This window comes from Amblyomma mixtum, chromosome 5, assembly GCF_055824585.1.
Source record: "Amblyomma mixtum isolate Tamu chromosome 5, ASM5582458v1, whole genome shotgun sequence".
NCBI classification, from domain to species: Eukaryota; Metazoa; Arthropoda; class Arachnida; order Ixodida; family Ixodidae; genus Amblyomma; species Amblyomma mixtum.
This window is the reverse complement of record NC_143016.1, coordinates 8,513,290-8,527,030: the sequence shown is the minus strand read 5'-3', so window position 1 is coordinate 8,527,030 and position 13,741 is coordinate 8,513,290. Positions and strand designations below refer to the sequence as shown.

The 13,741-nt window shown below is 42.9% G+C and overlaps 1 protein-coding gene across 1 annotated transcript in view; it reads left to right on the top strand.

Annotated features, from left to right (window-relative positions):
- The first annotated feature begins 3,173 nt into the window (after positions 1-3,173).
- Positions 3,174-13,741, top strand: part of LOC149341265 (protein O-mannosyl-transferase TMTC4-like) — a 29,818-nt gene continuing 19,250 nt past the window's right edge. Inside the window, exons 1-6 of the mRNA XM_089543293.1 lie at positions 3,174-3,324; positions 4,871-5,259; positions 5,982-6,162; positions 9,300-9,387; positions 10,453-10,544; positions 13,529-13,618. Of these exons, the coding sequence (XP_089399419.1) occupies positions 4,895-5,259; positions 5,982-6,162; positions 9,300-9,387; positions 10,453-10,544; positions 13,529-13,618 (816 nt within the window). The 5' untranslated portion in view covers positions 3,174-3,324; positions 4,871-4,894. The remainder of the gene's footprint in view (positions 3,325-4,870; positions 5,260-5,981; positions 6,163-9,299; positions 9,388-10,452; positions 10,545-13,528; positions 13,619-13,741) is intronic.

Sequence of the window (13,741 nt, the reverse complement as noted above, 5' to 3'; positions counted from 1 at the left end):
AAAGAAAGAAAGAAAGAAAGAAAGAAAGGAAAGAAGGAAGAGAAAAAAGAAAGAAGAAAGGAAGCAAGGAAGAAGAAAGGATGGAAGAAGAAGAAAGGAAGGAAGGAATTAAGAAGGAAGGAATCGAGAAGGAAGGAAGGAAGGAAAGAAGAAGGAAGGAAGAAAGAAAGAAAGAAAGAAAGGAAAGAAGGAAGAGAAAAAAGAAAGAAGAAAGGAAGCAAGGAAGAAGAAAGGATGGAAGAAGAAGAAAGGAAGGAAGGAATTAAGAAGGAAGGAATCGAGAAGGAAGGAAGGAAGGAAAGAAGAAGGAAGGAAGGAAGGAAGAAAGAAAGAAAGAAAGAAAGGAAAGAAGGAAGAGAAAAAAGAAAGAAGAAAGGAAGCAAGAAAGAAGAAAGGATGGAAGAAGAAGAAAGGAAGGAAGGAATTAAGAAGGAAGGAATCGAGAAGGAAGGAAGGAAGGAAAGAAGAAGGAAGGAAGGAAGAAAGAAAGAAAGAAAGAAAGGAAAGAAGGAAGAGAAAAAAGAAAGAAGAAAGGAAGCAAGGAAGAAGAAAGGATGGAAGAAGAAGAAAGGAAGGAAGGAATTAAGAAGGAAGGAATCGAGAAGGAAGGAAGGAAGGAAAGAAGAAGGAAGGAAGGAAGAAAGGAAGAAAGAAAGAAAGGAGGAAAAAGAAAGGAGGAAAAGAAAGAAGGAAAGGAAGGAAGAAGGAAAGAAAGAAAGAAAGAAAGAAAGAAAGAAAGAAAGAAAGAAAGAAAGAAAGAAAGAAAGAAAGAAAGAAAGAAAGAAGGAAAGGAGACATAAAAATGACGTTCCGAATTTCTCTTTGCATGCGAACCCCATTGCCGGCGAAGGCGATCGTCACGGGCCCTGCAGTGTATGGGGACAGACGGTGGTGCCTGAAAATAGGCTGTGGTGTAGTACGCCGAAGTTTTCGTCGTCAGCGGCCACCGAAGGCCCATGAATCGGCGGTCATATTGCGTGCGAGCGCCGCTCCCCAGAAAATGAAGAAAAGTGCTCGAAATGCAGACACGCGTCGCGCCCGTCTGGCGCTGATGTAATAACGGCAGCCAACTTCCCCGCCAGAGGAGTGCGGCTGCGCTGTCGGCGTTGGCCCCCTGTAGTACATAATTCAGGGCGGCCAGGTTCCGAGCTGTCTGGCCTGCGGCCCGTCTATACCTTTTACACAAATTGTGGCCTCAGCCGCGCCGGTGCACTGCCCTCGGAGCTTTGTCGTTTTACATCCACATGGTAATAGGCTCAGCCTGCAAACTTTAAGCCGTATATAGAGACAAAGAAAAATTGTTTTTAAGGGACCAGTCATGTTCGACGCGCAGCTCTCTTTACAATCTTCCAGCTCCCAACGCAGGGCGGGAGGCGACCATTTCCAGCGTGATTATATATTTCGGAAAGTTGGGAATACTGAAACACGTCGTATAGCTCTGGCACCCTGGTTTAGCTCCGCCGTTACACCCATACTCGTTATTACGAAACAAAGTACATAGCCTCCCACACTGTTTTGTTCTCGGATTACAATGTTGCTCCTTGTTCATTATTTTAATTAACGTCGTAAGAATAAGTTATGCGAGTATATATGCTAGAACTCATCTTGATTATCGTACCCGTTTATTTTTTTTTCACCTGCCAATAAGCTTAAGGCTGCGGGGTACTTTATAGCGGTAGGATCCAAGTTAATTTCGAAACCTTTGGTTTTTTTCTTTCAATTGAGCGAATATGCCCTTCGGCATAAGAAAGTCATATATATGTGCATATGCAGGCCTGTGCACGGCCGCATATGTATTTCATATATACATATGAAATATCAGTGTAGGGATTTTTTTTTTTTTTTCATTTGGCTTCTACTGTAATGTGGTCGATCAAGGCGGCTGCATTTTAGCAGCTGAACCCAGGGTGGGCAGTTTCCTCACAGTCCAGCGAGCAGGTTGGGATGACGTCACAAGGTCACGTGACCTAGATGGCAGGTGAGTCGCCTTCTATCTCGCTCACGACGCTGCCGCCGCCGACGACATCTCCGCCACCGACGGATTTCCTGCAGAATGGAAGCCTTATTAATGCCATCGCTTTAAAAGCTATTGAAGAATATCGTATATACAATGCCAAATGTATCTGTAGCAGGTGAGGGCAGAAGAAGCGGAAAGCAGGAAAACTGGCCGACCTGCATCTGACATGTATACCCTCCCCGAGCTACCAAAAAATGTAGAGCGCTGGCTATTTCTAAAGAAAAGTGAATTATACCATGCCACGTCTTATATCATTCACACCTTTATTATTGATCCTTAAGTTGAGATTTCCTTGAAAAGAGGTTTACATGGAACTATAAGACAATGCACTGCACATGTCGCGATTGCACCTTGTTTGGTACGAACAGGACATATACCGTTGACAACTTGCTAGAAGAAAAGCAGACAAAGTGCGCACGAAGAATATCGTGCACATTACGTCGGTTGCAAGCACCAAAAAGTAGTATCTAAGAACACAGAATACACATGTTCTCAAATAGAACAGCTACTATAAATAAAACTATGCAATGAATACTGAATGTTCGCACACTCATGCACTCGTAAAAAAGTTGCGCTTAAGTGGACTTCATTCTTGTAAGTGCACTTCATTCTGGTGCCGGTTAATTAGACCCTACGTTGCTACATAACCCATCAGATTGTCTGAAAACTTGACTTTACGAAACCAGCCCACAAGTCCTGTAAAGCTACTCTCGAAGCGGAACTAAACAGATTGAATAGAACAATGTCAATATCTTTTCGAAACGGCTAAATGGCTTATAAATGGTTGAGAATCTTTACTCTGAAAAGTGACGCAGCTACAGCGCCGGCTTCAATATTTACGAGCCAAAACTACGCGGTTTTACCTTCCTTTATTTTATTTTCAACTAGACAATAAGATTGAATCCGTACAATTGAAAAAAAAAAAAAAGTAGCCGTAATGGTATTTTACTTTACAACATCACTGAGGAAATTCTGGTTATTTACGGTTGCATTCTTTATTTTTCCGAAATTAGTTTATCATGGCGGAAATTTAAGCGCGAGAAACCAAGCAGCCAAAGGAGAAGTGCTGCGAATACGACGTCAAATCGCTTTCAAGCCGCTCTTGAAAGCGAAAGCGAAACCTGTTCTGGTCACATGACCTGACCGCCCAGCCAGCTCCATGCCGGTGCAGTTGTCCGTGCTCATCCGGCTTGTAGGGCTTCGTGGATGCTGGGATCATAGGTAAACAGATGGTTGTGCTCGCGGACTTACCTGGCCGCATTGAAACGCTCGCTTAACTTTGACATCATAGCTGCACAATGGACGCGGTACGTACCAACTCCTTTGTTCTGTGGCGTAAAATTCCAATATTGGCGTCTATCTCTCGGGTGTGCGCCGCACGGACCCACGCTTCTTTCAGTCACACTAGTTGTACAAAAAGTTACAGATGAAACTTTCGCAGTGGACCGACACAGTAGTGACAGTTTTGGATTTTTAACCTAATTCGGCATTCTGTTGAAATTTGTGTCTGTTTGTGCCTGAAGTTTTGTTCCTTCAGAAAATGTGCCGTCGCACGTATACTTCTACTGTGCCATCGCCACGCGTAAAGCATCGACAGGACTCGTTTCTTAAACAGCTCGGATCATTGCCTGAGATCAGTTAGTTGCGTGAGCGAGCAAGGTTGAGGTAAAGTGCATGTGCATCGTGCGCTCGCAACAATCTGTGGAAGAGGCGACATTGTAATGTAGGTGTGATCTCTCTTGGACACACGGCTATTCATGTTGGGGCTTATGAATAGAAGTCATTTGGTACTACCTGTCGCGGTGGCTCAGTGCCCATAGCGTTCGGCTGATGGGTGCCAGGATGCGGGATCGAATCTCGGCCGCGTTTCGGTGGAGCCGAATTGCAAAGACGCCCTTGTGGTGTGCGATATCAACGCACGGTAAAGAACCCCAGTGGGCTGAAATTATTCCGGAGCCTTCCAAGACGATGTCTCTCAACGTCAAACGTCAAACTAAGTTTTTTTTTTTTATAAACCATCTTTTGGCGAGTGTACGTTTTATTTCACCACTATGTCTCCCATATCCCACGTTCGCCGTCAGCTTAAGCTCACTGGGTTTGTGCGAACGAATTTGCATTGCAAATGAGAGGCCTTGAAGAAAACTAAGGAAAGAAAGCTGGATGAAACTCGATTCAAAGCGTGAGAAACTACTGCTTTTTGACAGAACATCTCGCATGTCGTAAAAAAAACGTGAAGTGCATTTTTGGTTCCGGCATGAAACTTCGGCCTCCTGCGTGTGCTTTGCTTTATGCGTCGACGTTACAAAGCATTAGGCAACACAAAAATCCAGATTGCCACACAAAGATCGAGGTTTTGAATTCTGCACCAACTTGTAAGCCATTGCTGTGTGGCCATAAAGCTGTGAAACACTGGCTAACAAGAATTCATGCACCAAGAGATTTCTGAACATTGTCGTTGGCCAGGTAAGTGACTCATTTTCATATCTGTCAGTTACATGTATACTAACAACAAATACGCGAGCTTTTTTTTTAAAAAGACACACATGGGAGATGAGGTTGGCGAGACATGTGCGAAACACATTATTTTTGTTTGGCTTCCAGGTCTTCATTTTCTGTTAATAAAGTCTGTTTCTTTGCATTTAAAGCTGCTTTTTATTCCATGCTGTGAATGTACTTTCTTTCTTCGTTTGTCAAAACATTGCACAGAATTTGCAAATTGTTACTGAGGATCACATAATTCTTTTGTACTGCTGCAAGGACGAATGCAAGTGTCTTGTATCACTACCCCTCCCAGGTTTACAGTGAAGAAATCTGTTTTATGCCTTACCACTGATAACTGCACTCCATATGCAGGCAACCAAGGTCTTATCATGACCCATGTCGTGCTCTGGCATCAAAGCCAATGCAGCTATGTTCGACCACAACCGAAACTCGACGGGATTCAAGTGTCCCAAGAAAGAGTGGTCCAGAGAGGCCAGCCACAGCTGGGATGAGACACTTCCGGTGCCCAAATGGGCACTTCGCTTCGGACCCTGTTTGGTGGTGGGAGCTTCCCTGGCCTGCTTTGCCCATAGCCTGACCGGTGACTTTGTGTTTGATGACACAGAGGCTGTGGTGAATAATGTGGATGTGCGGCCCGAGGCTCCCCTCCGGCGCATTTTTGAGGACGACTTCTGGGGCACGCAGCTGCAGGCTGAGTCAAGCCATAAGTCATACCGGCCGCTCACAACCTTAACTTTCAAGTGAGTTCACACAAAGATTTGAAAAGGAAACTTCATTTTAAACTTTATTGGATTGTGGCTTTCATAAGACCTCATATAATAGTGTCCTTCACTGTATCTCTGCTTCCTCATAAGTGTGAATAGTCACACCATTATCATATTGTTTAGTTCTCTTTTTTTATCTGAGTAACCTGCCTTAGCACCTCAAGGTTGGCATACCATTCCATAACCAATCACCTTTGTGATTACATGACTGTGGTTGCTTGTGTGATCACTGTGACTGCTTTTCTTCTCTAAGAACTACTGCACACTTCTGCATGCTCCATTTTCCCAGTCCTGTGCTTGATGACTGAGGCAGAAGATATATGCAGTCATTGTTAATCATTGCTTGGGAAATCAAGCCCTAGTGATATTTAAACATAAAGCTTTTAGTTGCGAACAAGTATGAAACAGCACAGGGGCAAGGCTCAGAAAGGAAGACGCAAACAGATTGCGCCCTTTGTTGTGCACATTTGTTAATGTTTGTGCAGTTAAATATTGAGCAACATTGTGGCTGTCATCCTGGTGTTTTTTTTGTTGGCTTGTCTTTCTTAATGCCTCAATTTAGTTCCTTCATATTTTTGTTGTTCTTGCATTTGCTGCTGTGTATGCTAAGACACAACTGGCTGTAGTACTTGGTGAGGAATTGCTGCCCACTTGCAATTTAGTGCTTGCTTTGTTTTCTTTTCGACGCTGTGTTTCAGACTCAATTGTTTGTTGGCCGGTGGCCTTGTGGCTAGCCACTTCCATGCTGTCAACGTGGTCCTCCATGCACTGGTGTCGTTCCTTTCCTTGCGGCTCTTCGAGGGGCTGCTGCAGGGGGCGCCACGTGCCTCCCTCCTCTGTGCCCTCCTCTTTGCTGTGCATCCAGTCCACACAGAAAGTGTATGTGCGACTGCTTGAAACACTTATAATGGTGTTGTCACAAGGGAAGGAAATACCAGGAGGTATTTTAACAGGCTCAGGGGGTTTTTTAACAGCCTAGCTGTTAAAAAACACGGCGGAGTATGAATGTCTGCTAAACATGCACCCTTATCATGTCAGAGGTGGTTATGCACCATGTTGAGCAGGCAAACGAGCACACTGGGCCTATTTTACTGCACACTAGGACAAACAGATAGAGTGGACCTTGTGCAATACTGGTGCTAACCTAACACTTTAATGCCCAGCTTCACGAATTCGCAACATATCGTTCACATGCAGTTTACTCATAATGACGTGGAGATCGAAAACAACATTTTGAAGTCAACACGTTCTCAGTGGCCAGTGCCGTCCAGTCAAAATTTGTGGCGTCACTGTGAGGAAGCTGCATTAAGAAAAAGGAGGCGTGAATGTGAGACTTCCAGCCAGCATTCAGCAACTCCTCATCTCCTATTTTTTGATGACTTCTGTGGAAAAAATAGAAAGACATTTGCTGGATAAGAAATTGCCTGCTGTCCTACTAATTGGTTTCAGCTTTCTTATTTGGCTTTTCACACAACTCGGACTAGTGGCACAAAGTGGACGAGATACTTATTGTTGCTAACTGGCAGCATACTCATTTTTCAATATTTGGCAACAAATTTTTGATATTGGCTTTTGAATATGGGTACATAATCTAGCATAATTTGGAGATTATTTTCTTGTTTGATTGATTTCTTCACAATTTGCGCATTGAAGGCCTAAATCACCTTCTTAAAAACCATAATGTTCAAGTGCCACGAGACACCTCGAACTTTATGGATCTCTACCAACTCAAATGTTCGTCATAGTCTACAGAAAAATATATCCAGCAGCAAATGCCGGCTAGGACTCCCGGAAGTCCATCTTATGAATAAGCCTGCAATTACTGAAACCTCATTTGCTGGGGCACGCTTGTGACATTAATCCTGTTTTAGTGCTGTCTATTTGTTGGTGCCATGAATGTTAGAATGAAAAACAGCTAAGAAACCTTCTGAACTTAACTTGGCCTCAAGGGCTGGCTTTACCACCTCTTGGTGTACTCTTTTCTCGCATTTGTATAGACCATTCCAAAAGAGGTTGAAGGGAATGCCATTTTGAACACTGGGCTGTGCTCATAGAACAGGAAAGAGGATTAGGTGAGGTGATATGAAAGTGAGGCTACATGAGGTGATAATTTGCAGTGACATGCCATAGAGTGGCTTCGTGCAGTAAGCTGAGGGCTGCTGAACTACTGTCGCTCAAGTTCTGGTTTTGCAAAAAATTTTGCCCATCACCCGAAAGTGGCATGCGAGGCTAGCCAACAACAGAAGGCATTGTGGGTATGCGACTATAAATATGTTTTGTGAGCAAAGTTTGTTTTTCACACTGTCAACGCTCGATTCGTCATTGCCCAGCGTTGAAACTGTTCAGTGAAAGCCTGGTAGGAGTTGTAAAACAGATAAGTGCATTGTAGGGTACATCTGTCACCCATCTGCACCTCAGAAATGTTATAATGAGCCTCTCATTTCCCAATCCTTGTCTTCTCAATACCTCAGAAATGTAATTAGGCATCATGGTTCAGTGTTTCTCGAGTCTATATGTTCTATTAAAAATGCCGTGCATTACCAAAGGAAGATTTTCATCATCGCTTTTGTTGTGCTTCATGCTGGTTAAAGTCTTATGAATGGGGCACTAGAGCAGTTCTACTCATCTGATAATGCAAAGTGACTGAACAGTGAAGTAACAACTATAAGCAACACTGCTGAAGTGTCCCGCTCTGCCTCCAAGTCTCATTGTTTTGTGTTGTTGTACTAGTGGCAGCGACAAGAGATGGCGATGCCATCTCGAGTCGTTACCGCTTTGCAGTTTTATAAGCTCCCCCGCTTTATAAGCTCCCCCATTCCCTTCTCAAAGCTCCAAAAAACTCTAAGGGCCGTGAAAATGAGGCATACAGGCATTTATTTACGATATCAGTTGATGGAAATGTTGTTTCTTGGTACAGGTTATTAACAGCTCCTTTCTAGTGCTTGCAGAATCTGATTCGCATTTGCATTGTTTTCAGTGCAGAAGGAACTTCGTACCACAAAGCAGCCGAAATCTCTTCCTCGTGATTTTCAAATGCTTCGTCCCTTTGCACCAATGTACTGCAGGGAAGCCGCAGTGGCAGTTTATTCGGGAACCTATTGACCAGAACAAAAGTAGTGTAACTCTGTGGTCTGTTTAATGCCTGCTCTTTTAAACGTGTTATTTGGGAAATTGTAAGAATTGGGGGCGTGTGAGCGAGGTTTTACTGTATATATATTTTTATGCGGTTCGCTTCTCTACCAGCTGTATAACTTTCTTTCTTTCTTTCTTTCTTTCTTTCTTTATTTCATTTTCTCACATTTTCTCACAATTCGGCATTTCAGTGCACAAAGAAAAAATAGACAGGGAAACAGTTCTCAATTACAAAAACACATTTGAACATATAAATATTTCAACATATAAAAGTGAACATATAAATACGGAATTAGACAACACTTAGTAGAATTTAAGGGAAAAAAGAAACGCTAGATGCACATCTCGGCACTCTGCAAAACTCATGTAATTGCAAACACACACACACATAGATTACAGACACTTAGCACACCGTACTGTGATAATATATATACACCTTGATTACACCGAAAATTAATTAATACAAACAATGTCTTATTGAAGAAAAGAAATGGGTTTGATCATAGCATAACTGATCATAGCATTGCTGATTGTCAGAGGTATGCTGTCTCACTTTGGCTGTGCTAACTACATCGATGCTGTATATGCGCAGAAAGTTTCACGTAACGACATAGCTTGGCCCCTTCTTATTTTATTTTATTTTTATTTTTTTTGCGTAGAAATACCTACATGTCTATGATGCAAAAAATTTCTTGCTTGGCTAGAGTGAGGATTGGGACTCTATATTCAGGCGAGCTCCAAAAATGTGAAATTTCTGCCATCATTCGTTCACCTCGTGGTTCCTGCTTTTGTGCCCTGATGCAGCGATTGCAGGGAAGATGCCTCCAGTGCTAGCATACAACTTTTCAAGTGAGAGGCTGAATAGTTCTGCATCTATTGCGCAGGTTGCTGCTGTGGTGGGCAGGGCAGACCTGCTGTGCACAGTCTTCTTCATCCTCTCGTTCCTGTCCTTCATTCGTTGCTGCTCTTCAGGTGTGTGTGAGCTTGTATTGAAAGGCGTCATCCAACAGTTTTTCGTTGCCAGTCTTACAAAACATTTTGGGTTACCGAGACATTTAATTTTATTTTGTGGTTTTGTAGTTATTTCTTAAAAATTCTTTTTAGATAACAGTCGGTGTGGAATGTATACCAGTTACACGAGAAAGGAGTGTGGGGTTAGATCGTTTTGATCCACGATTATTTACTGCAGTGTAAAGGACAGAGGACGGGGGAGAGTAGTGCTCATGTCATCTGTTTTTTTTTTCTCACTCTTGTGTCCATTCTGTTGCAGTAATTAACCATCGATCCATCAGTTGCTGCTATGGCCTTAATTAATTTAATGCAACTTTCTTTAATTGTAATGCATGTAAAATGTGCTTATATTTATTCCCTTCCAGTCTTACCTGCTTCTCCTAAATTAATGAACATTTGTTTCCAAATATATTAGTGGCCAAAATTGGATTTTCTGCAGCATGAGTAGCCTGGTGGTACCTGAAATAAATTATTTTGAAAGTTCGCAAGTTGGCCAAGCTTTCTCTCTTTGGGTGTCAGCACTGTCATCCTCTTTGCCTGAAATATAGAAAAGAAGTGTGCTCCCTTCGTGTTGTTCATATACTGCAGCTGGAGTATGCACGTACGTACACCTCTGCTATGATGTTTAGTGTACACATGTACCTCCAAAACCAAAATTCAGCAGCCCCTATCTCACCAACTAAACTAAAAAATGTCATTTTATTGCCTGTACAATCTGTTTTGAAAAACATTACACTGCTACTGAAAACCTTAGAGACAGTTTGCCTTGGGAGGTATTTATAAATATACTTGAAGCAAATCAAGTGAGGAGTGACAGGCTGGGCTTATCAGTAACCTTTGAAGCAATAACTCAACCTTGGCCCGTTTTGCTCGAGCCATTATGTATTTTGCTTTCAGATATATTTTCAAAGCATATTCTTCATGGTTTATTATGTATATATGAATATTTGGCAGCATTACGTGTCATACAGGTAGTATGTTCTGCAGTGATATACGTTTCTTTTTTTTTTTTATTCTCCTCTTCAGAGAGTGCCTGGTCATCATGCTTGTGGCTGCTCACGTCCGTATTGTGCAGCATTGTGTCCATGCTGTGCAAAGAGCCTGGCATCACAGTCATTGTAAGCACATGTTTTGTCTGCAGTGTTTCTTTTGTTGCCTGCAGCTTTTGAGAAGAGATTTCTTTGCTGGCATAGTTTTCCCACTCTTAAAAATTATGAGGCTGTTATTATGATGTTTAATTCAGCAACACTGATGTTCAAATGTTCATTCCGACCAGCAGAGCACTGCTAATGCTGGTACTGCTTCTAATGTTGGCTAATGTGTTGCAACCTTGCGTCTTCCTTGGCCAGAGAGTAGGCATGAAAAATCACAGGAAAAAATGCAGGTTCACTGTATTTCGCAAAATGTTTTTTGGAGTAGCGGTTGTTTGGGGACTACGTGTTTAAGTCCTTGCACTAGTTTAAAATATGCATTTAATCGGCAATCATTTCTAATTCGTGGCTGCCTCATGCCCCTCTCCTTGCCCTGTTAACGGGCCACTGCAGTGGCTGAGTGGTTATGGGCTCGGCTGCTGACCGGAAAGATGCGGGCTTGATCCTGGCCGGGGTGAAATTCTAGAGGCCCGCGTAGGGTGCAATGTTAGTGTGTGTTAAAGGACTCTAGGAGGTCGAAATTTTCTGAGCCCTTCACTCCAGCGTCCCACATAGCCTGAGTTGCTTTGAGACGTTAAACCTCCATAAACCAAACTAAACCTAACCCTGTTAACGGTATGCTCTAATGTAGCACACAGACTTAAGGGAGGATGTGGGTCTTAAAGGGGCTGCGAAACACTGCTTGGGGGAATACCGGCTATACTTCAGGTGGGTTCTTTATGTCACACAGATGCTGACTTAAAAAGAATTACAGGAATCGATGCACAGGAACGGGAGTTATTCAGTGAAGAAATTTCAAAATACAAGCAAACAAAACGCTGCCCTCAACTCGATTTTGGCGGGGCTTCCCACTCCTATTTCGCTCTCCCAATGACGGCACCTGGCGCAACCAATCAAAACAGCCAGCCAGAACACGTCGCGGAAGTTTGTACTCCATGGTTACCTGCTCTCTGTAACTCGTTCTTGCTGAGACGGGCAGCGCTGTTTCCATGCCAGAGCGTCCCTGGTGGTGTATTTTTATTTTACTTGCTTTTCAGGGCTTTTATCTAAGACAAACAAGTTGTTTTTGTTGATCTAATATAAAACGCAGACAGGTGACAAAATGTGTCTCTATTTATTCACACAATTTGCAGTATATTTACTGTTTGTCCGATCATCAAGCTCGCGCCAGGTGATGTCATATCCGCTGCCAAAAACCCGCCACTGTGTGGCGACACCATCAGAGCCATGAAGTTGTTTTTGGGAGGACATTAAAATATTAAAAAACGGAATATACGCGGCATTACTGACGCTAATAGCACCATTATAACTCACCGTATGCAATCAACAGGCAAAACAGTTAACTAAGATTGTGTTTCTGGGCCCCTTTAAATCTATTTTTTGTTTATTTATTATTGGATTCTTATTGAGGTAACTGTGTAAGTGTGTTATTTTATGTAGTGTCCAAATATGCTATTAGAGTTTGAATAGCACAATTAGAATTTGGGTTTTAAGCAGTTTTGTGGTTTTCATTGGGCTCTTCGTTGCAAGCCGTTATCCAAAAAATACTTATACATTAAATGTAATATCTACAGAACCGAAACACCCAAGATGCACTTTGTGCGGTGATGCAGTTTCTACACTTCCCTCAGTGAAATACATTGGCAAAAAAATCTGCGAAAAGGATGCCAGTCAATTTGGGTAATTAGGCCAAACGCGGATATGTGTGCTGGAGTGACGTCAGTTGTCGGTTGGAGCTATGACCTGCCATGTGGTGCCAGGCCACTACCCAATTACCGCCCCAACTTCTTTCGTTTAGCTATTGTGCAGGCGTCATTCGAATCACATTCTCCATATAACCAGTGCTGCTCATACTGCTTACCTTGGTGCACGTAGGGGTGATGCCGCCTAATTATCGCCCCAGGTTTGTCACCTGGTTACCACCGGCTACACCTTGGCCAGTAAGCCACCCGGTATACAGGTGAGCTGTGGCGCAGTGGCTCAAGGCAGGTGCCATGGCAGGTGTTGTCATGTGACTTCAGTTGCTTGGGTTGGGGGTTGCTCTTCTCGAGCAGCCTCTTATGATTAAATGCGCTGCTGGCTGACATGGGCAGGTGAGCAGCCTGCCACAAAACCGGCTTCAGACGGGCAAGCAGGCGGGCAGGCAAGAGCACTGGTCTGTCAAAGATCCTAGAACAAAAGCAAAAGTCCGTCGAGTTGCTGAAACATGCTTTAGAGGATGGACGGATGGACGGACAGAGATCGTGGAGCGAAAAGCATGCTCTTTCAGGCACAAGTCCGTCGAGTTGTTGAAACATACTTTGAGGATGCCTGAACAAAATCACTCTAGAAAACACCTCAGCGTTATTGAAAAATTGTCACTAGTGGCTGGAATCGTGTATCAAAGCAGCAGGTAGACAATATGAAAATGAACTATAAGCTGTTGTACAGAATTGATTGCACTTTTGAATAAAAAAAGTGTGCGTCATTCCATTCGCTTGCTGAAAAGTTATGGTTGGTTTTTTTGCTTTTCAGTATTTTCAGCCACCCTGTATATTGCAACATTGCGCCCAACCACAAATGTAGTAACCAGTGGGTTTCTAACAATTTACTGGCATATATATATTATTATTAAGTGCAATAACTGAGGTCTTTCTCCCTCACTTTGCAAGGCTGTACCTTGTCTCCTACCGAAAAGAAAGGCTAAATAGTCAAGACAAAAATACTGGTTATAAAATTTTTTGTGTCCATTGCTGTCTGGTGCATTTCTGGCAACCTATAGCACTCTGTTTGTTGCTCCCATTAAATGGAGTGGATTATCTGTGGCAGTAGCATACTTGTTACTGCTGATGAGCTTGCGGTACATCTGTATATGTTCATCACTTGTGTAGGCGAGGGAAGCTGTGGGTGCATAGTTCGTACAGCTGATGCTCTGTCACAGGCCAAAAAACCATGCTCTTTCTGTTTTACAGGGGTTGTGCTTCATTTACGACGTAGTCATCATCTGTAAATTTGATACACTCAGCATCATCACTCGGCGAAGTAACTTGACTGATGTTAAGGTGAGGACTGCATCTTGTTCCTTGTGATGACTTCTTGAGTTCATTTATGGCTTTTTTGCGGTTTTTTTTTTCACTTTAAAACAAACATTATTGTAAGATTTTTCCCTAATGCTCTGACCAGGG